This window comes from Carassius auratus, chromosome 44 (genome assembly GCF_003368295.1).
Source record: "Carassius auratus strain Wakin chromosome 44, ASM336829v1, whole genome shotgun sequence".
Lineage (NCBI taxonomy): Eukaryota > Metazoa > Chordata > Actinopteri > Cypriniformes > Cyprinidae > Carassius > Carassius auratus.
Genome location: NC_039286.1, coordinates 7,673,415 through 7,696,910, shown reverse-complemented (window position 1 = coordinate 7,696,910; position 23,496 = coordinate 7,673,415). Strand labels below are relative to the sequence as shown.

The 23,496-nt window shown below is 40.9% G+C and overlaps 2 protein-coding genes across 2 annotated transcripts; both read right to left on the bottom strand.

Annotated features, from left to right (window-relative positions):
- Positions 1-7,956: 7,956 nt before the first annotated feature.
- Positions 7,957-13,847, bottom strand: LOC113062334 (protein asteroid homolog 1-like). The gene is made up of 5 exons (XM_026232115.1): positions 13,719-13,847; positions 10,920-12,305; positions 10,631-10,844; positions 10,314-10,506; positions 7,957-9,389 (listed from the first exon to the last, which is right to left on the bottom strand). The coding sequence occupies exons 2-5, from the start codon at positions 12,288-12,290 to the stop codon at positions 9,038-9,040; spliced, it is 2,130 nt and encodes a 709-aa protein (XP_026087900.1). The 5' UTR covers positions 12,291-12,305; positions 13,719-13,847; the 3' UTR covers positions 7,957-9,037.
- Positions 13,848-14,316: 469 nt separating this feature from the next.
- On the bottom strand, positions 14,317-23,105 carry LOC113062331 (KAT8 regulatory NSL complex subunit 1-like). Its single transcript, XM_026232113.1, has 12 exons — positions 21,395-23,105; positions 20,012-20,153; positions 19,858-19,931; positions 19,614-19,779; positions 19,326-19,476; positions 18,739-18,933; positions 18,290-18,387; positions 18,079-18,200; positions 17,062-17,188; positions 16,811-16,914; positions 15,949-16,117; positions 14,317-15,637 (listed from the first exon to the last, which is right to left on the bottom strand). Exons 1-12 carry the CDS (start codon positions 23,071-23,073, stop codon positions 15,329-15,331), a joined length of 3,336 nt encoding a protein of 1,111 aa, XP_026087898.1. The 5' UTR covers positions 23,074-23,105; the 3' UTR covers positions 14,317-15,328.
- Positions 23,106-23,496: the final 391 nt, after the last annotated feature.

Below are 23,496 nucleotides of genomic sequence, written 5' to 3'. Positions count from 1 at the left end.
TCGTCGATATATACAAAGCAAATACTTCCACGTAGGTCTCCCAAGACAGTCTCCATAAGACGTTGAAAAGTTGCTGGAGCATTTTTAAGTCCAAAGGGCATTACATTGAAGTGAAATAGCCCCGCAGGGGTTGTAAAGGCAGTCTTTGCTTTACTGGAAGCATCCATAGTAACTTGCCAGTACCCACTATTAAGGTCTAGTGTGGAAAAGATAGCAGATCCTGAAAGTGACTCCAAAATTTCAGTGAGGTTTGGCATTGGGTATGCGTCGCTGTCAGTTATAGCATTTAACTTGCGATAGTCAACGCAGAACCGAAGTTGTCCATTTTTTTTCGGCACTAGGACCACCGGAGAAGACCAACCTGATTGTGAAGGTTCCACAATGCCGGTCTCCAGCATTTCCTGGAGCTGCTGATTCACTATGGCTTGCTTGAAAGGGGACATTCGATAAGGCCTTTGTTTTATGGGTATCTGATGATGCGTGTAGATTTTATGTTGAAGTACATTAGTCCGTCCCAACCGAAGAGTGCACACTTGAGGATTTGTTTGTAGAAGGTGATTTAACTGTTGCTTTTGATCAGGTGGTAAGTGAGCTGCATCCACTGCTTGGTAGATGAGTGTTGCATCATCTTCACGGTCACCATCTTTCAAGGCAAAGGGCAACATTAAGGGTGGAACAGAACTTAAGAGGGCCATACTTGGAGTGGAACGGTGAGCGATGGTTCCATCTTGCATACATTGGAATCTCATCGGCGGTGGCACGCTGGCATGACCAGGCTGGAAGTAGTAGTCCACTTCTGGTTTGGAGTTAAAGGAATACTTCCCCTGCGACACATTTATCTGCATTCCACTAAAGAAGATGAAGTCTAGACCCAAAACAATAGAATAAGCAAGAGCTTGGGTTGTCAGCACAGCAACAGGTAAGGGGAAAATTTGGTCATGCAATTTAAGAGAAACATTCAACCATCCCAGAGGCACTTCAGTCTTCCCATTGGCCAAATATAATGGTCCAAGAGTCCAAGGACTAAGGCTTTGTTCTGAGGGATCTAGTTCTTTACCTAAGCTTTCATGAATTAGGGTATAACTTGCCCCAGTGTCAACAATGGCTTTACCGGTCCAGGTACCAATACTGACTGGCACGATTAATTGTTGGGGTATAACAGCAAATTTTGGTTCATGTCTGAAAATTACCTTCTCCTGTAAAGCATTTGTAGTAGTCACTGAATTGTTAGTGGGTTTTCCTCTGGATTTCGAAGGAAAGGTTGGTTGCATGTTAACAGCATGTTGGGCTGATGGTTGAAAAGGCTGTGAGGATAAAGTAAACTGGGGACAGTTACCAGGAGAATGATGGCCTTTACACCTCCAGCATTGAACTTGTGGCTTCTCTGGAAGTCTGTTAATGTTGGGACCTTTAAACCCAGTTTGACTGTGCTTTGAGCTCAACCGGTAGTCATAATGCAACTGTTGAAGATGATCCTTCTCAAGTTGTTGTCCAAGTCGTACCAATTCTTCCACAGTGGACACACGACCACGCAACTGGCTGGCCAGGTAAGGTTTTATGTTTTTCAGAATCATCTTGACCAAGTCCGACTCGCTGAAGTTAGGCTTCCACCTTTTGCAAAGTGCTCTATATGTAAAGGCAAAGTCTCTTACAGATTCTCTCTCACCTTGGGTTCTGATTCTGACACGTTCAGCAAGTTCATCCTCATAGTCTTCAGAGAGAAAAGCAGTAAGGAATGAAGACTCAAACTCGCACCAGGTAGTTATCGCAGTTCTGGCAACTTCCCACCAATCCCGGGCAGTTCCATGTAGGACTGTTCTAAAGGTAGCTAGAATTTCAGGATCAGATAAAGGATGTAATGCAAGAAAATCCTTACATTTAGTTAAATACAACAGAGGATCAGAGTCATCTGATGGTCTTCCGAAAGTAGGAAAGGTTAACTTGAGATGGTCACTCTTGACAGCATTCACGGGAGGTGATACACCAATGGAAGGGGGAGGTGATTCTGTTTCAGTTTCCTTCTGTGGGTTCAGAGGTGTTTTGTGTTCGGTACTCATTGTTAGCTCACTCATTTTATCACTGAGGCGGTCAAGTTGGAAGGTCCAATGTGAGAAATCTTTTACAAATTCATTGTTACTTTTTTGACAGTTTTGTTGGACAGCTTTAATGTCTGAGAAATCTTTAACAAGTTCACTGTGGCTTTTTTGGAAGTTTTTCTGGACAGCTCTGATGTCTTCTTGAACCTCTTGTTGAAGTTGCTCTACCATAAAACGAATATTGGATACCAATGATTTCTCAACTTTGTGGATTTCATCTTTAATTAACAACTTCATTGTTTTTACAATTTGATCTGTCTCAGTTTCAGTCTGTTGTTTATCTTTTGACAAAATCTTTGAAATTTGTTGAGTGTGGTTGTCCACTTTATCAGCAAGACTTTCCAATTGGCTTTTAAGTTGCAAAGAACTCTGCTTCTGTTCACTAGTAAGTGCACTTACAGCTTTCTCTTGCTTCTCCATGAGGTCAAGCAATTTGTCCCAGTTACCCTGGACCTGGGAAGTAAGATGTCCGATCTCCCTTGCAGGTGTAGGAAACGCTCTGGGTAAATCATACTGAGTCCCTGAAGACACTTGAGAACCATTCCCTGTGGGAGAAGGAGTACACAGTTGGATCTGGTTCTGGTTTCCATTGCTCCCATTCCATACAAGAGGTTGCACAGGTGTACCAGGGGGAAGGTTTGAAGGAGCAAACTGCACATGGGTTCTTGATTGTAATGCGGTCGATTGACTGGGAGTGTAAGGATAATTAGACTCCCGAGTTTGCAGGGCAGGTGCCCAGACTGGAGTGGCAACATCTGGAACATCAGGAATATCAATGTCAACCAGGGTTGACGACGATGGGTGCAAGGCATCAGCCATTCTATACAGTGTGATGGATAGGGTACTTGTAGGCTATGTGTTGTCAGTAGATGAAGTGCAAAACAATTATTCTTATAATTCGCAACTGAGATTACTTCTCTTTGGTCACGGATTACAAACTTAACACCACAGGTTCAAAATGAGAATGGGTTTCTACAACAATTCACATTATTCACACCCTTCATTATATGGGCTCAAGTTAAGTTCACATCACTTTAGTTAATTAGCTTTATACTTCACAATTAAATGAAAATAAAACAGTGTACAATTAATAAATTAAGGTTTCCAGCACAAAGTCACAAAGTTCAGAACAATTCTTTACCCTATGGCCTTACACTTTTAGTTCAATACAGTTTCTAAAGTAACGACAAAAAAATATTGAAATTACAATGAGAATCATCACAGAAGATGCTTCAAGATTAATTTTACAAGTTCAATTTTTAAATTCAAGTCCCTGTTCGGGCGCCATTTTCTGTGACGTAGTGGTTCTGGCTAAGGCAGTTAACTCAAATCACACTTCACAGAACAGTAAATTACCCACACATTTAGAAAAATTGCAAAAAACAGTTTTTCTCTTATTCTTTTTAATGCAACTCAAAATGGTCTTATTTCTTTTTCAATATCTCTTGCTTCAAAGCATGTTAAAGTAAACAACCAATAAACAACCAAAAATAAACCATCTCATGAATCAATACACCATATAGGGCAGCATCAAGGGACCGTTTGTCTTTCAACTGAGTGAGAATAATACAATAATACCCTGGTCAATGACTCAAGTCAACATCAATAAATATTCAAACAATAACATTACACATAACACTTCGGTGTATCAAGTCCATAAGCGAACCAAACATAACCCATTAACTCATATCACATTCATTCATATACATAAGGTTCGTTCAACAGTTCTGATGACCCTTCTGAATGCTTGTGTTCTTGACTGCTCGTGTTCTTAATTGAAGGGTTTAAAGTGGAAATGATTGATGTTTGTGTGTGTGTGTGTGTGTGTGTGTGTGTGTGTGTGAGTTAGATGTCCAGTAGACCCATTTTTTCGAGAGTCATTGATGATTAATTAGCTTAGTGGAGACAGTGAACTTTTCAAGGCCTACCTGGAGTCCAGTGCACAATCAGGGGATTTGCAGTCCAGCCAAAACACCACAAACGCACTCAAAGTTACAGCGTTCCAACCCCACGTAGTTCAAACACAGCTCATAAACTAATGGGAAACATCTGAACACTCGTCCACTGTGCAGCCAGAGGGACTTCTGTAACACCGTACACTTCAAGCTTGTAGTTTCATTGTCAGCGGCTTTACTTCACAGCATCTACTGTCTGCTAATTCAGCTTTCATATGGCCCAGACACCACAAGGAAAGGAGCAGTTTGCAGGAATTGTAGAACCCAGGCACTCCTCCGCAGCGCAACAAATGAAGCTTACTTAAGACAGTCATCTCCTATTTTGTTTTTTCCCATTTTGCACATTTTAAACATCTATTACCAGGCAGTTCAAAATTCTGACCATCGATTCAGCAGACAAAGACTCAGTGGACACACACTCAACACTCACGATCACCTGTTTTAAATTGATTTGATCACTCAATTTCCTCCAGCTGACTGACTCCTCCCACTTGGTGCATTGCATTTTGGGCTTTGTAGTTCGTTTTCGTCACAAGTTTAACCGCGAAAAAAAAGACAAATTCACATGAGCGTAACCGTGACCATAACCGTCTGTTAACGCCTCAAAGAGAACAGATAATGTAAAATCTTATGTAAATATGACAAAATACATTTACAGAGGTTATATTAAAAGTACATCCTCCGTTCAGTAACGTTACATGAGGCAGTTAAGACCTCCGTGTCCGAGGCGAAAACCGTCCGTTTTTTTATATAACGTTAGATATAACGTTAAGCTCCTTTGTTTCCGCCTTTCATACAACCGGGTAAACAATAAAAGATAACTTTACATTTTGAATATTTAACGTTACTTACCATAGTCTTTCACTCGCTTCTCGCTTCTATCACGCTGAGAAAATGGCGGCTGCTCGCACTGGAGAGACGTACGATTTTGACGTGACGTGCGTGCTCTCCTTCACGTCCGCGTCCTCAACCCACCCCCGCTGGGTTAAAAAAGATAGTTATTTTCAACCCAAACTTGGGTTAAAACATCCCAAAGTCCTATCCAACGGCCTCAACCCAGCAGTTGGGTTGAAAAAACAACCCAGCGTTTTTTAGAGTGTAAGCAGGGTACAGCCTACAGTAACAGTCATGCTGTTTCCCAGCATTTATTTAAGATATTCCCAGGAATTGGGAATACAATGCAGTGTAACACAACGGGCCTGGAGACATGAGCAGCTGGGCTGGACCCAACATCAGAGGTCCTGTTGGTCTGAATCCAGCTACCAGCACGGTGGGATTTTGATGGTGAGAAATGACTCGCAGCTACAGTCTGACCCCCTGACTGGGTGGAACAGGATTGCCATGTGAGTACGTGGGTCTTAAATATGGTCAAAGCTTCTTCTGACAATAATGCCATAATCCATTCAATTATCAACAATCAAAGACTCAAGGTCTCAACATCAAAACAGACTGGAGCTCTGATGAAGAGTAGAATCTTATTCTGGGATGCCAAGCTCACCCGTGGGTCTCATTTCACCCTAAGGGAGTGATGAGGAGGGGGTGGTCCAGAGAGAAGGAGTAAGATGGGTAACATCTAAAACATTACCGTTACATGCATGAGATTTTAACGGTCTACACTTAGGTGTAGAAACTGATTTGATTGCATCTTTCATCTCTAACCTTGTCTCCTTTTGGACCTTGGTATTTACTTTTATACAGTCATTTACAATAATGATGAAGACCAGACACTTGAAGGGAGACAGTGATAAGACAGATGTCTTATCACTTTAATTGGTCAGCGCAGTATGCAGTATGTAGTTAGATTACATGGGTCAGATGGAGTGCAGAGTTAACCACCTTCTGTCCCTCTGGGCACCCGGACGCCCAGTCTGACCCTACAAGGAAAGGGAAGAAATATTTGTGTGCTATTTGGCTTTAATCGTGTAAGATAATGAAGTAATAAGCCATGAAAGGCAGGTAAAGGGTGTTCTCAGATAAATGTAAAACTCCCATAAAACGTTCTTCAAACTCCTTCTCCTCTTTTTGTTTGAGGTGCTTAAGAGTTCAGTGCAGTAAAATAGCTGTATGTGTTTTGAATGAGAGCAGCGGTGCAGGACTGAGATTAATCTTTGTGTTCAGCACTGAGTAATATTACAGGGCAGAACTGCGGTGGACCGCAGCCAGTGAAACAGCACATGGCTGACACCCTAAAACTATTACATGCACCAAGAGAGCATGTCATAAACAGCGTATTGGATCGCAAAATGCAACCTTCTTCATTGTAAACAGACACCTATTATATGAAAGAAATTACAGAAAAAGCTGTGTAAACCAAGACCTCTGCTCCATGTGCTCTATGAAGAATGAAAGCCACTCCTGACTTTACACCATACTGTTATCCATGCATTTGGCACACAATAATGAATAATATTTTAGAAGATCAAAGATGAGAATCTGACCTTGGAGCCTAGTCGTCAGATAGACAGATAGACTTCACAACTAACTTATTCCTCATAACCAGATGTTTAACCTTCTTACCTTATCTCCTTTGGGTCCCCCCATCCCTGGGATTCCACTGCGACCCTAAAACAAAGGAAAACCTTTTATATATGTATGAGGAGTTGTATTTTGTTCACCATACTTAGTTGTCTGGGGAGGGACTTCGCTACCTTTTTCTGTTCCTTACCTGTGGTCCAACGGGTTCAGGAGGTCCTGATGGTCCTGCCACACAGAATTCCTTCACAACCTCCTCTCTTACACTCGTCACCTCCACACGATTATAGGCAAGCTCTTGAAAAACAAGGGTCAAATCATTTCAAGACATCATTTAGATCCCGGTCTAAACAATAAACAACCAAACCAACTTAGATATTTGTATGAAAAGGTGCATATGTACGCAAACATAACACAAGCCACACGTTCTCATCACAAACTGATAAACCATCACGAGCGTGCACACATTTGGTCTCTCATACCTGTAGGAATCAGGAGGATATTTTCTGGGTTGTACGGTGAAAGGTAGGCCGACACCGAGTACAGCAGAAACTGCAGTTGTAATCCAGCTCATGGCCATATTCCTATATGAGTATGTCAAAAATGCACAGATATGCTCAATCCCTGTCCCATCCAGTTTGAACTGCCATCAGCTCTCCCTCTCACACACAGCTTTCTGCTGTCTCTGTCTCCTCTGTCAGTGGGGCTGTTATTAGGAATGCTTCTCATTGAGTTTACGGGAATCTCCAGGTGCGAATGCTATCTCAGTCAGGGTTCTGACATCTGATCCACCCTCTACAGCCCCTCGTGCCAAAGAATAGACCCCTGTACAACTAACCATCCTTAATTCCACAGCACAACAAAATGACCTGATGTAATTAGGGACATGAATGAAAAAATTAATATAAATAAACTGTACAAAATGGTGCATATGTCAGTCATAAGACCATCACGTTCTAAACTCAATGTGAAAACATTTGCAACAATGTTATTAGGCAGCAGGTCTCTTGATTTGTAAATTTAGTGTATAGAAAATGAAGTAAGCCCATTAACACATTTGTCGATTTACACTTCAGTTCAAAACTTCAACGTCAGGTTTTTGTCCTTAGGGTTGCATTTATTTGTTCATACTGTAAATTCAATAATACTAGGAAATAATATTAATAATAATAAAAACTTTATATTAGAATATATTTTAAAATGTAATTTATTCCTGTGGTGCCGATGCTGAATTTTCAGCAGTCATTACTCCAGTCTTCAGTTTCACATGATCCTTCAGAAATCATTCTAATATGCTTTCTTGTTATCCATGTTGAAATCCAATTAAATAACCTCAGAGTTACTGTAATATATTAAATATGCAATACAACAACAACAAAAATAAATGTTATTGAATACACCACAAATGTAATAACTCTTCCAACACATACAGACACATTTGAACATAATATTCTTTTAATAATCCATGTGGATTTGCATTTTATTACAAAGATGAATTATAATTCATTTTCAATTCATATTAAACCACCAGGACAAAGGGTCATTATGTTCAACAAACTTGAGATTAAAATTCATTGAGCAGCCCTGACATTGGGCAAGCCTAGCAATTTGAAATAATGTTCGCTTATAAAATGCTTTTTCTATGTTCATGTGTTAACGTGTGTTACCATTTAGAGTCTTTAATCATCAACATAACTTTTCATGTTTAAGTGCAATAAGACTTTTCAGAATCAAATACTTTGAAAAATAAATGACACTTTCACTCAATGAAAATGTACCTCAAGCCAATACATCCTATTTATGCCAAAAACACTCACTTCTGCTAAGGGATATGAAATTTAAGACAAGTCTCTTGTTAGGATGTGCCTTGATTGACATCCACTAGAGATGCACAATAACAATAAATCTGCACTTGATAATTTGGCTATTAATTTCAGTCTGCAGGTAATTTCAGAGCGACAGCAAGGAAGCAAGCTGTTTTTGAAAAGAATGACACTGAAGGTTTCTACACCATATTAGTGTCTCAATGACACAATAATCAAGCTTGACATAATTAAGGAGAGGAATCTGGTCCACTTAAAAACATTAATTGCACTAGCCAAATTATCACCATAAATATTTAATAAAAAGGCATTGGTCCTAAAAGAGTCATTTGATAATATATAAAATCTACATTAGTTTTCATAGAAGTTCATTCAATTAAATAGTATGAAAGTCTACATGAAACATACCATTTTCATGATGTAGCTGCAAAACAGATTAACTAGTGCATGTAAAACAGCTCTCATAGTAAAACATTTAAAAAACATTGTTTCCTGAAATGAAGTTGGTAAAAGCTACTCTCTTCGGAAAAAAAAGTGGCACATTCTCAGCCATATAAAACTTTTATAGTGAAAGGCAGCATAAGAACATAGATAAAAACATATCTATCTCTGAAATTCTATATTCTCCTCTCCTACACTCCTACACTAACCTTTCATATCTAATCGATAATTTTCCGCTCCCATTTCAAGCTCACCACTGCTGATCTTCGTCAAAAGTCAACAGTGCAAACCTGTTGTCCAAAGCATTGTCTGAAGAGGTCATTCCTCTGCTTCTGTTGCCCCTCCTTCCTCCCCCACTGCCCCGCCCTCTCCCTTCATTGCCCTGCCCTCTCCCCCCGTGGCCCCTCCCTCTTTGTTGTGCAGGTCTCTGCTCCTCTCCTCTTCCCCTGCTTGCTGCTGCTGCTGCTGCAGGACCCATCAATGCCTCGAGCAGGATGGAGTAGAGCTGCCAAGCAACGGCGTCCCCTGCAAGCAGAGACTCACACTGGCGACCCCCTCTTATGGCAGCCTCGAGACCATGCAGCAGAGTACCACTGAAAACCCTTTGAGAAACACAGACACCAATATGATCAAGTAAATATACTGTACATAATATACTTAAATTAAAATATACTTACAAAACACTTCAATTATATATAAATAATAAAGTAATAATACCGTAATACACTTTTAATAATATTTTTAATATATCTGATCATATGAATTATGCAAATGTATATTTTTTATATATTTAATGTGATTTATCTAAAAATATTACATATTAACAAAATTATTTTAAAAATATTTTAAATTATTACTATTACTTATATACATTTATATATAGTGTATTACTCACTCAAAGGCCACTTTATTAGGTCCACCTATTCAATTGCTTGGTAACACAAATTGCTAATCAGCCAATCACATGGCAGCAAATCAATTCATTTAGGCATCTAGATGTGGTGAAGATGACTTGCTGAAGCTCAAACCGAGCATCTGAGATTGGGGAAGAAAGGGGATTTCAGTGACTTTGAGCGCCCCATTTTAACGATCTAAACGCAAAGTGTAAAGCGCAAGGCGCAGGTGCACTCAGGGCGTGTCCAAATCCACTTTTGCTATTTTAACGACGGAAAAACGGTTGGCGCGACCGGGAACATGGTCTAAACAGGTTGTCCCTATTCTCTAAATGAGTAATGGGTGTTTTTAGGGCGTAACGTGCAATAAACCAATCAGAGTCTCATCTTCCATTCCCTTTAAGAGCCAGTTGCGCTCGTGCCACGACGGATTTGCAACTATATTCTACAACTATAATCATATTTGTATAGTATTTTTGGACAAAACAACTATATATTTGGTCCATAGATATTACCAACAAATATGATTATAGTTTAATTATTTTTTTCCATATAATATAATCTTTTTAGGGCAAATCTGATGAATGAAGAAGGTGATAATTTATTCAAAACAGCCGATGAAAACTGCCCTACCAGGCACATTGAGGTTCAGGTAGCGGGAAACACAGTAACTGGTTCAGGAACAACGCTGCCCACATACATGACTGCCACTGGCTGAGCAAATGGGCCAAACCCAGATCAAGGCCCCTCCTTTGTCCTGGAATGACCCTTAGCTGAGATAATCTCTGACATACAGAAGCAGAAGCTTTGCTGCCAAATAATGGGTCTGCATGACAGAGAGAGCAAAACAATATATGAAGTCGAATAGATTGTATCTACAATTTATGTCAATTTCTCAATATATTTTTTCTCAAACCAATAAAAATTAGTAAAAAAGGGATCAGAGATACCATTAGGATGGGCCCTTCTCCAGCAGAGATCCCCATACACAAGTCCCAACAATATGGCCTGCAGTAGATGATGACTGGCCTTTGGTTTACAGTTGTTCATCCAGAAATACGTCACACAAACTGGAAGGCAAAGATGAGGGGGTAAAGGCTGTAAAACACTGTCCATCACACCGAGTGTTCCCAACAACACCTGCAGCCTTACTTGTGCAGACGCCTAAAATACAAAACCAAAAGGTATATTGGTTTAACAATATACGGACAATATTTATATGCAGAAATAGTTTCTCACCCTGTCAAGTGACGCAAGAGTCAGCGGTGGCACACAGTTTGGTCGGTGAGCCTCCACTGTGTTTTTCTTGAGATTCAGTTCTTGTCTGTCATACTCATCAACACATGGGACGTCACATTGCTGTCCTCCTTTACCCTGAGATTGTCTTCCCCTTCCTCTTCCTCTATGGGTGACACCCTGTGGCGTCTGACTATCCCGTCTTGCCTTTTCAAGCAGAAGGCTGTAGATGGTCTTTCGGATACTCAGTGAGCTTGTATGACTGCTAGGCAGGTGACTGTTCTCCACCTGTGCAACCAGCAGAACCTTCTGGTGTACAAGCACATCCAAGACAAAGGACGAAAGCCTACCCGATGCAACCATCCTTAAAAGCCATTCAGGTTGAGAAACAAGTGCTGCTGGGAGCCCCTGGGCATCTGGAAGTGCAGGTTGGGGACTTGAGAAGTACTGAGCCAAACTGCTACTGTGAGGAAGCTGGTAGTCCTGGATTCCTGCGGAGAGCTGCGTACGTAAGGTTCCCTTCCGTTGTTCACCCAAAATCTCCAGGACTTCATCCTGAGCAACTACTGGGCTGGTAAACTGAGACAGCCACAGCAAAAAGCCTTCGATTCGAGGACTGGAACTTTGTCCGTACCTCCGACCGGAGGGTACTCTTTCGAACTCCACACGGCTGAAAAAAACCTCGGTTATTTTAGCGGGTGTGTAGTCGTTCCCGATGACAACAGCAAATAGAGGGAGGAGCTGCTTGTTCATGTGGTTGAAATGTGAGCAGAAGCGGTTCACGGTGAAATGGCGTGCAGGGATGTAGCGTTCTGTAGCCTTACCGTTGACGCTATTCCACTGAAAGAATGAAAACGGTAGGTAGCCACCTTTGAGGTCGAAGATGTAGAAGTCACTGTCATTGGTCAGAACTGGACATTCCCAGTGTTTGGCAAGAGAGGCTATTTCAAAATCAGCTTCGGAAATGCATTGAACGAAAGGTATGCCAAGCTCTGAAAGGACCTGTTTGAAGACTTCACATGTAAGCAGAGGGAGAACGCAGCCGTGCGATCCTCGGGAAAGAGCATTAGCCTGTCGAATCTTGCTTTGGGCTCTTTCCTGTAGTGTCTTGAACTTCTTGTCTGTATGGTCCATCCCACCATCTAACACGACGAACGGCTGCACTCTGCATTCAGAAAGAGCTGCAAAAAACTGTCGAACCAACTCCACAAATGTGTCATAGTCTCCACCCCGTGCCTGATCCAATCCAGAGTTGAAATATAATCGAAAATACAAGCTACACCCATCAATCACAAGGCGGCAGTCTCGCAGTCTCATGTCTGTGAAGAACTGACGATTTCCTTCCACAAAACTCGTAAGTCCGTGAACCCCCATGATGCCACAGAAATGCTGCAAAGAAGACATAAAATGATACAAAAAAATGGGACAGTGAATTTTCCACCCCATTTCCCCAATACTGGAAGATTCTTAATAACAACCTGTGTGTGTGTGTGTGTGTGTGTGTGTCTTTAAGACAGTAGCCATGCATTTGTGTTGTGTCTTTTTTTGTTATTAATTTATAATCATTTAATCAATGGTTTCAAGGGACATTTGTCTTCAACAGTTAGAGATAAAATAATTTCATTTCAAGGTTTTAAATGCCACATGATGATGCTGTGAAGCAGTAATTTTCCACTGATTTTGTTTTGTTATAATAACACTTGTTGGATCTGTGTTTACAATCATTACTTCAACTCCTCCTCCTGGTATTACTGCTCAGGCTGATGGAAGACTTTTAGTTAATACTGTTTTGAGTATCAGACAAAATTAATTTTTGTTAACTGGTTTTGGGTATCTGATAAAACTCTGCAAAAAATATCTTCTGATCGGATCTGGTTAATAGAGTGGAATAATAAATATTTCTGGCATAGCGATTGAGTAAACATTTTTGGCATGGTTGGCATGATCTAACATCACTATGTAATCACTTTATTTCATGTGACCTACTTCAGATTCAACTGTCTGGTCATGTGTCCTTTGGCCTACAATCCATAACACTGCAGAATGTAGACGAGAATTTATATAAAAATATATATAAATATACATAATATATATTTATTTCCTTATATATATATATATATATATATATATATATATATATATATATATATATATATATATATATATATATAAGGAAAGGAAATGTCATATTAATAAAGTAAAGTTGCTTGATAGTTGAAGTCATAATTTTATAAAAATTACAGTGGAGATCTACTTAAGAACTCGCTTTGTAGATCAATAAACTACATGCATAAAAAATCAATAAAAATGTGCATCTACATTATAAAAATATTTATTGTGCTTATTATGCTTGTGCTGTCACACGCTTCATCGCGATCTCACAAAGATACGTTGTTATTATCAAAATTCTCTACGCTACACGATTACTTCAAATAAATCAGCAGCTATGTGTCTGTTTTTACACTTCTCAGCGCTGCAAAAACACTTTGACATAGAAATCGACCTCCAAAGCGCAAACCATAACGCACTGGATAGTTTTGCAAAATCTGCAATAAAATGCCATGAATACAGCTTTAACTTAGGGAGTTTTTGATTTAGTTTGAGGGTGTTCAGCACCCCTGTAGAACCGGGCCTGCTGTGACTGTCTAAAGGCAGAGGAAGTGTCTGTCTGCAAAAGTTATAAATAAACCAAACATAGTACTGTCCATTTTATGAAACAAGCACCCACTACAGTGATGTCTATATAGCATTTTTTTCCAGTACTGCATTTTAAGCAAACGTCTCTTAACATGTTTTACTTACCAGAATGTTATCAGGTGTTATTCTCTGTATTTTCTTCCCGCAGATTGACCCGCCTCGTGGTTCGTCACTTGGGCGTGACAGACTATTTTAGCGCATTAGCGCCACCTGTTGTTATGGAAGAGAGCGATGTTGTCCTGCTGTGTAAAGCACATAACCAGTTCTTTGTCGACCAGTGTATATTTTTATGAGTAAAAGTTACTGATCTATAATATATAATCATTTAATAGATCAGTGGTAAAAATATACTTAAATGTTACTTTTCTGTCTTTCCATTTAAAATCACAATCTTCTTCAATGTATGAAGACGCCAAGATCTCCTTTGTGTAGTACAGAATAAAGAAAATGGGTCGGTACTCCATGGGGCAAGTAAGCCATGACAAAAACAAAACAAAATTTTTTATACATATATAATAACAATGAATAAATGAAATATTTTTTATGAAATAATATTGTCCCTTTAGGGCAAATAGGCAGGAATATGAAAGCCCATTTTCAACAGATTATTGTCTCATAATAATTACACTTTGTGTAATGTTTTTTTTTTTTTTTTAAATGCTCTTCCATACAGGAACATAAGTAAATAAGCATCAAGCAAAAGTAGTTTGCATTTGTGTTTACTCCTTTTATTATGTCTTTGCATTGAGAGCATCATGTGCGTTTCAAATAGAACTTTCATTTATTTTTATCTGCTCCTGTTTTGTTGTGTTCCTACAAAATTATGTTTTTATTCACCAAAACTACCCCCTAATGCAGCAGTACCACAGACCTGTCTAAATCACACACACACACATATATACACACTCTCTGATTAACACAAGAACTATCACTCTTCCTTAAACATAATATACACACACATAGCATGTCATATGTAAATAATAATAAAAAATACTTCTTGTGTTGAGCTCAAAAGGGAGGAGGAAAGACATGGGTAGCATCCCAGAGAGCATGTAACAGAATTGAAATGCTATGATTCTTCGGCAGTATGCATACATCTCTGCAGAATACACACAATACAACACATGAATAAGGTAACCAAGTCACAAAATATGAAGATAATATGGAAGGCCTTAAATGGAGATCAAGAATCAAGAGTTTTCAAGTTGGGTTTGTTCCATGTTGGCGTGACATTGTTATCTGTGAAAACAGCATAGAGCTTTAAACAAGGATTTGACTAAAACACAAAATGACTGACTGACATAGCTGGAGAAAAAGCTTTAGACAGGTCCAAAGAAATGAATAAACAACGGAAAAACAGACACCATCTGTTCATTACAGTAGCATCAGATTGAATGGCAGCTGTATCGGGGGCAGGCTGGTGAAGAAGAGTTTAAAGGATGTATAAGGAAGGACCAGAGATGCTCACTGTCAAACTGGGCTGTTGGTGAAGATGCACTTGTTATTGGGCGAATGAGTGAAGGTTTAAGGGGAAGATTATAAATAATAGGCTCTGAGGTTTTATGTAAGGCTCCAGAGGGTGCAGGGAAAGGGCTAAGGATGTAAAGACACAAGGTGCTCGTGTTTAGATAAAAGGGTGGACAGGGTCAATGGCATTGGGAGCTGTGGTCTTGTTCTCATACTAGAGCAGAAAAAACAGTTGGACAAATGATGCGCTATGATAAAGGAGAGGGTGAGTATAAGGAAAGAGGAAGTGTGGGAGAATCCTGAGGTGTAGAGACTGTCGTCGGGGTGGCTGGTTTGCAGGACAGTGTGTGAGGGGTGGCTCGCTCTGTGCCTGAGTGCTGCTGAGGGGTCCTCGGGGAGAGCTCCAGGCTGCCCACAGAGATGCCCGAGTCCGTGCTTTGGCTGCGGCCGCTGGCGGTGCACGGGTCCTCGTCTGGCTCCGCCTCTTCCTCCTCCTGCAGCCACTGAAGTTCTGACTCCTGCAAGGGGAACGACCGGCGTTCCCATGGCAGCGCAGCCTGCAAGTGTAAAAGAAGATGATTCATTGAGGTTATTAAACTCCAAAACACCGGGTTTATTATATGCATATATATTCTCTCACAATGTAAAGAATATTAAGCATATATATCTTTCAGGATTCACAAATAGCCCCCAAAAGAAGACTCAATGATTTAACGATACATGGAGAAATAGAAAAAGGCAGACTTTTTTTTTTACTACAGGATGTTCTTCCAACTAAATAATTGCCATGGTTACAGCAATAATAAAGTTGAACAGAACATTAAGTCCTCTTCTTCTCTCTCTCTCCTTCTTACACACACACACACACCTGCTGTTCATCCTCAGCCTGGCTGAAGGGATCCTCCGCTCCAGTACAGAAGGGACTGCATGGCGAGACATCTCCTTCTGCAAAATGACTTTGCCTGGAATCTGGAGAGCCAGGTGTCTGCTCCAATCCCCTGGAGCTCTTCCCATCCCCATGGTAGGAGGAAGAAGATCTGAGGGAGGAAGTCAAGCAGAGACCGCAGCGTCCTGCAGTTTTTACATGCTATACTTCATCTAAAACTAATTTTAAAACTACCCACTGTTTTATGGCCACATATTGATTGAGAGAGTGCTTGAAATAGGTGTACGTTTAAGCTTTAGTACCAAATTACTATCTGTAAATTTTAACCTAGATTCTTGAAGTTATTTGCTAACTACACAAATACATATTTTATGAAAAAGTTGTGATGTGACATTACATTAACCATTCATGCAATCTACTTCTAACTTGTACTGCAGAAATTTGAGGTCTGCAAGATGTTTGTTAATGGTTTCTGAAAGAAGTCTCTTATGCTCACCAAGGCTGCATTTATGTGATCAAAAATACAGTAAAAACAGTAATATTGTGAATTACTGCTTATTAGCTTTAAAATAAAATATCTTCTGTTTTAATATATTTTAAAGTGTAATTTATTCATGTGACAGAAAAAAATATTTTATCAGCTATTACGCCTTTTCAGGAATCTTTTAAATAAAAATTTTTGTAATATTATGAATGTCTTTACTATCAACTGATCAAATTCAATGCATCATTGCTGAAAAAAAAGTAATAATAATAATAAATAAATATATATCTCGATCCCATGTTGTTAAAAGACATTATACTGACACCCTTTTAAATATTCTCCATCACATATGCCTCTCACCTGCCCCGGCGACGTCTGCGCGCCCAGCTCCCCCATCGACTCCTCTCTCTGCTCTCACACACTGCATGGCGCCTCAGAAACAAAGCGTCTGAGAGATCCTCCACCTATACAAACATTGCAAACAAGTATTGTCATACTAATACAGTGATAATTTTGAATGGTCGAAAAAAAATACATAATATCGAGGCAAAATACCAGGTATGTTTATGAGAAAGCATGTAAAAAGAAAAACTTGTTAAAGGCATACACACCTCTCCCTCCTCATTGTCCAGTCCTTCCCCATTGGGCTGGTACTGGGTGTTATTGTAATTGAACAACAGGGCATGTGCCCCTTCCTGATTTTTAGAGAGCGCTGAGAGAGAGTCCAGCTCCCTCCAGCTAAACACATGACATAGGACACACATTTTTCATCAACGATAGTGCTAGACTTATAGATCAGCCAACAATTTAAGACTATCAGGATGAGTCAAAAAAATAAAAAATAAAATAAAATAAAAACTGCTAGCTTGGCCACTTAACAGAAGTGACAGCTTCTCTCTCTCACATACCAAATCTACTAAAAGCCATGTCAACAATGACAATTTTTTTTTTTAAGTAAATGTAGTGTAAAAAAATAGTTTGTTTAATCATTTCCTCCCAGACGTTGTATGTATGCATGTATGTATGTGTGTGTATATATATATATATATATATATATATATATATATATATATATATATATATATATATATATATATATATATATATATATTATAATGCTCTTGTCGGTCACTGTTGCACTACATGCTTATGTAACTAGACTGGCTCCAGTTTGGTATGTACCTGTTATACTTTATAAATGATGGGTCACAAGGAAACAGTGGATACTTGGCACTGTGTTTGAATAATTGATGGGAAATTACTTGAAACCAAAGCCACTTTATACAATGGCTATCTGACAAAAGAACAACATGCTTCAAATGTTAAATGTTTATTATGTAACCGCTCATTCTTGTCATATTTTTGAGTAAGTACTAAGTACATCAGGGATAGGCAAATCCGGTCCTGGAGGGCCACTATCCTGCAGAGTTTAGCTTCAGCCCTCATAAAAACTCACCTGCCTGTATCTATCTAGTAATCCCAAAAACACTGATTGCCTTGTTCAGGTGTGTTTAATTAGGGTTGGAGCTTAACTCTGCAGGATAGTGGCCCTCCAGGACCGGAGCTGCCTATCCCTGAAGTTTATATTCATTGTTGTGGTTTTGTGGGTCAGGTGGCATTATTTGTACCTTGGGGTGATGATTTCCTTGTATTGTAATCTTTGTACTCGTGCTCCTAGTCCAGCCAGGCCCAAAGGCATCACCAGGTTGTCGATGTCAAATGAGCTTTCTGCTCTCCTCCTTCGCAAAGGCTGAAGTACAAGAGAGAGGTTTAGGAAGCCATCCACAACACATAGAATTGTGAGCTGCTGGCATTTTGCTTTTTTTTAACCAGATGTACCTGAGTGGGTGTGTCTGTCATTGGGGACAAATCTAGAGCTTGTGGATGAAGACAGTTGGGAATAATCACTCCCCTCTGACTTCTGCATCCAGCACCACCTACAAAAGCAATTTTGTTACTTTCTTGAAAATGGTTCAAGTATTTTAATCTTTTTGCTCAACAAAGTTGGACTCTGTTTCCACAAATGATTGGATGTATAGGAAGTTCAGAAGAACAGCATTTAATTGTAACACTATAAATATCTTTACGGTTTAATGTTATCGGTATAAATGTGTTTACTGCTGAAAGAAAGTCCTAATTTATTCAAATATATATATATATATATATATATATATATATATATATATATATATATATATAAACTTACTGTTACCTTCAAACATTGAGCAGTAGTGTACTACAGACTGTTTTTGTGTGTTGATATAAGTGACAATATATATTTCACCCACCAGATGTGTTAAATAAAGGAGGCAGTGCGTTGGGCGGACGAGGACAAACTAGTCTCCTCCTCATTCTCCCAACTTGTCCCTGGCCCCGTCTCCCTGGCCAAGAGGACATTGATGACATGTCTGTCCACTGTAGTGATTTATGAGAGTGGTGCCCGGCCAGCGGGCGTATCCCACAATGCAGTGCAAGGGGTGAATCTGCAATGGAGGAAATTCAAAGTATAAGGACACTAAAGCCACACGTACACACACACCCTATATGTAAATTCGACCTTAAGTATATATAATATATACATACATATATACATTATATTATTATCTTTCAATATTATAATTATATATATTAGTATATGAATAAGAAAGAAAATTCCACAATGTCAACAATCGTAAAATGAAAGCATACTTTCAAGGACACTGATCTAAAAAAAAAAAAACATTTAAACAACCTTGTACAGTTTGTACAGTTGAAATCCAAGCTAAATATAGATGGATTTAAATAATATACAACTTAACACAATTCTGCGCTTACACACAGAAAACTAAAAAACCAATAATCTTGAGATTATACAGAGAGAAAATCCTGATTTCACCTGATGGCATTGAGAGGACAGGGTGAACAGACTTATCGAGCCAGGTCTGACGCATCCACAGATGCTTGATGTCTGAGGGGGAGCGAGGAGTAGCACCAGCACATAACACACACACAGCCGGTGGTTCACACCAGCACTGTAATGAAACTGCCTGAGAGGGACACACAAATTCATGAATTCAGCATTGAGTCCTGTTTTATATCTTCTCTTCAAGGCATCATTCAAAATGAAGAGCAGCCAATAATAATAAAAGTTATTGTGCAACAGAAAAGAAGCAACTGACTTCACCTTTGACCCCAGCTCTGTGCAATCTTCCAGGCGAATGAGTCTGTGATGTCGTTGCCAGAGTAACGGTCGAACCCGTGCGGCAGAAGGTGGAGGACTGGGCATAGTTTGTGGAGAGGTGGTGTCTTCTGTCTGCCACTTCCTGTTAGGATCACCAGCAGAGGACAACCTAGGGGGTAGTGCAATAGTACATTAAATGTCAAATCCAAAAATCGACCAGTGTGTGTTTGTATGCAAGTCTACTGACTTGAAGTTGTGTGATGCGGAGGAGGGGTTTGATGCTCTGAGGAGTGGGTCGGGGACAAAGTAAGTGGACCGAACCTGGATGAAACAATAAAAAATACAGATGAGTCGAACCACCTATAATAACTGAAAAATATACAGATGGTCACCCGAAATACCTTTCCCTGTCGAAGATGTGTGTAAAGCTCTGTCAGCGCACGGATCCGATACTCAAGCTCTGATACTTGAGTCTGAAGCCACACCCACCTGCTGCCAAGCCACGCCCTACTCTCTGCCCACTGCCATTCTTTGCCAGTGACACTAAAAGAGAAAAAACTAAATATTGAGTAAATGCATAAAACACATGATCTTGGCGTTGCTAGTGCCATGGTGTACTGTTCAAGCTACAGGAATGCAAAAACATTGCAAGTGGACCCTTTTGGAGGTCCTAAAAAATTGAGCATGAAGCTTCTTCTGACCCATTTTATTCCAAACAGCCAGGCGTGAAATGGCTTGATAGCCTCCCAATATGGCAGCCATGAATCAACAGCCAGTGCAGCATGTACACTGCAAAGTACAATGGTGATTCAAAAGGCAACACCAACATGCAATGACTCATCTAAAACTTTTCTACATATGTACATGCATGTATACACAGGCACACTGAGCACTTGAAGGAACAATCTCCCCCAAACTGAAAGTTGTCATGACTTACACACCCATATGTCTTTCCAAATCTGTATGCATTTATTTTCTTTGCTGAACACAAAAGAAAGAATGTATTTTGAAGAATGACTATAACCAGTTGTGGTTCCCATTGACTTCCATTTTATGGGCAAAAAAACAAACAAATGCATACAGGTTTGGATCAACATGAGGTTGAGTAAATGATGACAGAATGTTTTTGGATGGACTATCCTTTAACACTGGCTTATCTTGCTCCATCTTGTGCCTGGGCCTTTTTTATATTTGGCATCTCATGATGGGAAAAAAAAACATTACTTAACTCTGGGTTAAAGGTGCTGTAGGGAACTTTTGTAAAAAAAATATTTTTTTACATATTTATTAAACCTGTCATTATGTCCTGACAGTAGAATATGAGACAGATCATCTGTGAAAAAAATCATGCTCCTCTGGCTCCTCCCAGTGGTCCTATTGCCATTTGCAGAAACTCCATCGCTCCCGGTAAAAAATAACCAATCAGAGCTGCGGTCCGTAACTTTGTTTGTGTTCAAAATGTAGAAAAATTTATATAATAAGCAGGTACACCATGAATCCATTTTCCAAACCGTGTTTTTAGCTTGTCCTGAATCACTAGGGTGCACCTATAATAAGTGTTTATATTCGGACTATTTTATATTGGTTCGGGGATACCGCGGCGGAGTAGCCCAGTACCCTTTGTGATTCTTCATAGACATAAACAGAGAGAAGTAGTTCCGGCTACGATGTTCTTCCCGCAAGACGCAAGCAGTTCTGTTTATTAACCGCTAGAGCGTCAAAAGTTCCCTACCGCAGCTTTAAGAGATCTTAACCTGAGGTTAAGCATAGTGATAAAAGCTTACATTGATTTTATTGGCAGCGGTCTAAAGCGACGACCCCCTCTCTCCAATCCCTCATCTTCCTCACTGTCACTGTCACCTCCGGAGCTGCTGGCCGTGTGGTCCGAGTCCAGGGTGCTCTCAGCAGTCCGAAGGATCTCGCTGCAGCTGCGTGCCAGCCTGCTCAGCTCGGCTGAGTTTCTGGATATAGCACTGGGCCTTCTAGTGCAGTTCAACCCCAGCCTCCTGTGTAGGCCATGCAACTGCTGCGTGACATGCCTCTCCACCTGCTTCACCTGTACGGCCTGCAGGCGCCGCCAGAGGTGGTCGGTACGACCCTCCAGCTCTGCCTGCCTGCGCTCGGCTTCACCCTTCACCGCCTCTATTTGCTCCATGCTGGGGCCCTCAGTCCCATGTGCATCATTAACCACACCTGTATGGTCACACTGCTGTGGCTCTGGCTCTGTCCCGTTAGGAGGGCCACTCTCAGACTGAGGAGAAATGATAGAGAGGCCACACAGGGGCTTTTTTACACAATCACGTAGGTCGGGCTCGGCTTGGAGGGAGGATTGCAGTGGGAGGCTATTGTGAGGGGCACCATTTCCGCTGACCCCGTTGTTATAGTTGGCAGAACAGGAAAGAAAGGAGCGCACCCTGTACAGTCTGACGCGCCCCTTCGCCGTCCTGCATGTGGGCAGCTGGGCACTTTCATCAGGCGGGCAAGATGCGAAATTAATTTTTTGGGTCGTTATTTCGCAGTGGTTACGACGTAAAGAAGTGCGCTTGAAAGTCTCGGCAGTGCTCGCGGAGCTCTTCACATGAGCTTCACCATTGGAACCAACGCGGGCAGCGGCGTCCGAGCTGCCGCAGTACGTGCCCGAGAAACACACCCTCTTGGAGACTCGGGTTAAACTGCATCCCCTGCGCTTGATGACCGCGGGCTCGGAATTCCCGTGACCACACCTTGCAGCGGCTGTCAACACCGCGCGCGGGGTCTCGGCGTGAGCCGTGTGTCCTCGTCGGGCTCTCGCGGTGCGCACCGGCGGCAGTCTCGCGTTCGCTCTGCGCTCGTCCCTTGTTGACTTAGCGCTCATGAAACACCGCAAGCCAGCTCCTTCATGATCAATATTAATGGTGTTATCCTCGCCCGCTCCAGTGCTTTGTCTACAAAAACGCCCGCGTCCTCCGCCGTATTCCCCCGAATCCGCGCATTCGTCTCCCTCCCGTGTGATATCAGCAGCGCCGTTCGTAAAAAATCCCTCATCGTTCATTTTCTGGGCCGGATCCGCATCGCTGGAGGTGGCATCGTCCCATTCGCGGAACGCCTGGGCCTCGGCTACGCTGCTCTCCCTGTCTGAGCTCCGCACTGGGGCAGCGCTGGTGGCTGTAGCCGCAGCGGCCGAGCTTCCGTCACCGCTGACGGGCTCACCGCAGCCTCCTCCCCCGCAGCAGCGGCTGGCGCTATGCGGACACCCGGCCCCGCAGCTCTCCACTCCAGGCCCGGCTACACTAGCGCTCATTTTATTCCGATTGCAGTAATAATACATCGCTGTGTCGTTGGCATGGCCGGGTGTGACATACAACGAAGCTCCGTTAACGTATTTTTTTCCTTTTTCGAAAGGAAGACGGGCTTCTCTTTTCACCCGTCTTGCCTTTCCCTGCACTGCTGGCTGTCTCCAACACTCCCTGTTCGCACTGAGCATGCGCCATTCACTGGCCCGTCCTTCAAGTAAAGAATTAGGGGTATTTCAAAAACTAGTTCACATTATACATTTGTTCACATGTCCTGGGTTGATCTTAATTGCTTGCAGTATTAAGTTTTTAAGGATCACTTATCTCAGGTCGTCTGAACGTCTGGTTTGAAAAAAGTAGTGTTCAAGGACAGCTGCATTTCGACATTCATAACAATGAAAACAACATGATATGATTTGTACTGTGATGGACCCTTTTTTACATTTCTCCGATTTTATTATATTTGTATATGTAGCAACAATTAAAAATAAGAAAAATAAGAAACTGTATATATCCTTATATTAAATATATATTATATATTAAATATCCTTCAGATTGCCTGTTACAGTTTTTAATTTCTATTTACCTGTACCTACCGTTTATTGTTTCCTTCT

Coding starts and splice junctions, on each gene's coding strand:
- LOC113062334 (XM_026232115.1), bottom strand. CDS start 12,290: ATGGGGGTTCACGGACTTACGAGTTTTGTGGAAGGAAATCGTCAGTTC. Junction 10,845..10,919: donor CTCTTGCGTCACTTGACAGG/GTGAGAAACTAT, acceptor TTTGTATTTTAG/GCGTCTGCACAAGTAAGGCT. Junction 10,507..10,630: donor GAGAAGGGCCCATCCTAATG/GTATCTCTGATC, acceptor TCTGTCATGCAG/ACCCATTATTTGGCAGCAAA.
- LOC113062331 (XM_026232113.1), bottom strand. CDS start 23,073: ATGCTCAGTGCGAACAGGGAGTGTTGGAGACAGCCAGCAGTGCAGGGA. Junction 19,932..20,011: donor CACATCTTCGACAGGGAAAG/GTATTTCGGGTG, acceptor TGTTTCATCCAG/GTTCGGTCCACTTACTTTGT. Junction 17,189..18,078: donor AAGGAAATCATCACCCCAAG/GTACAAATAATG, acceptor TCATGTGTTTAG/CTGGAGGGAGCTGGACTCTC.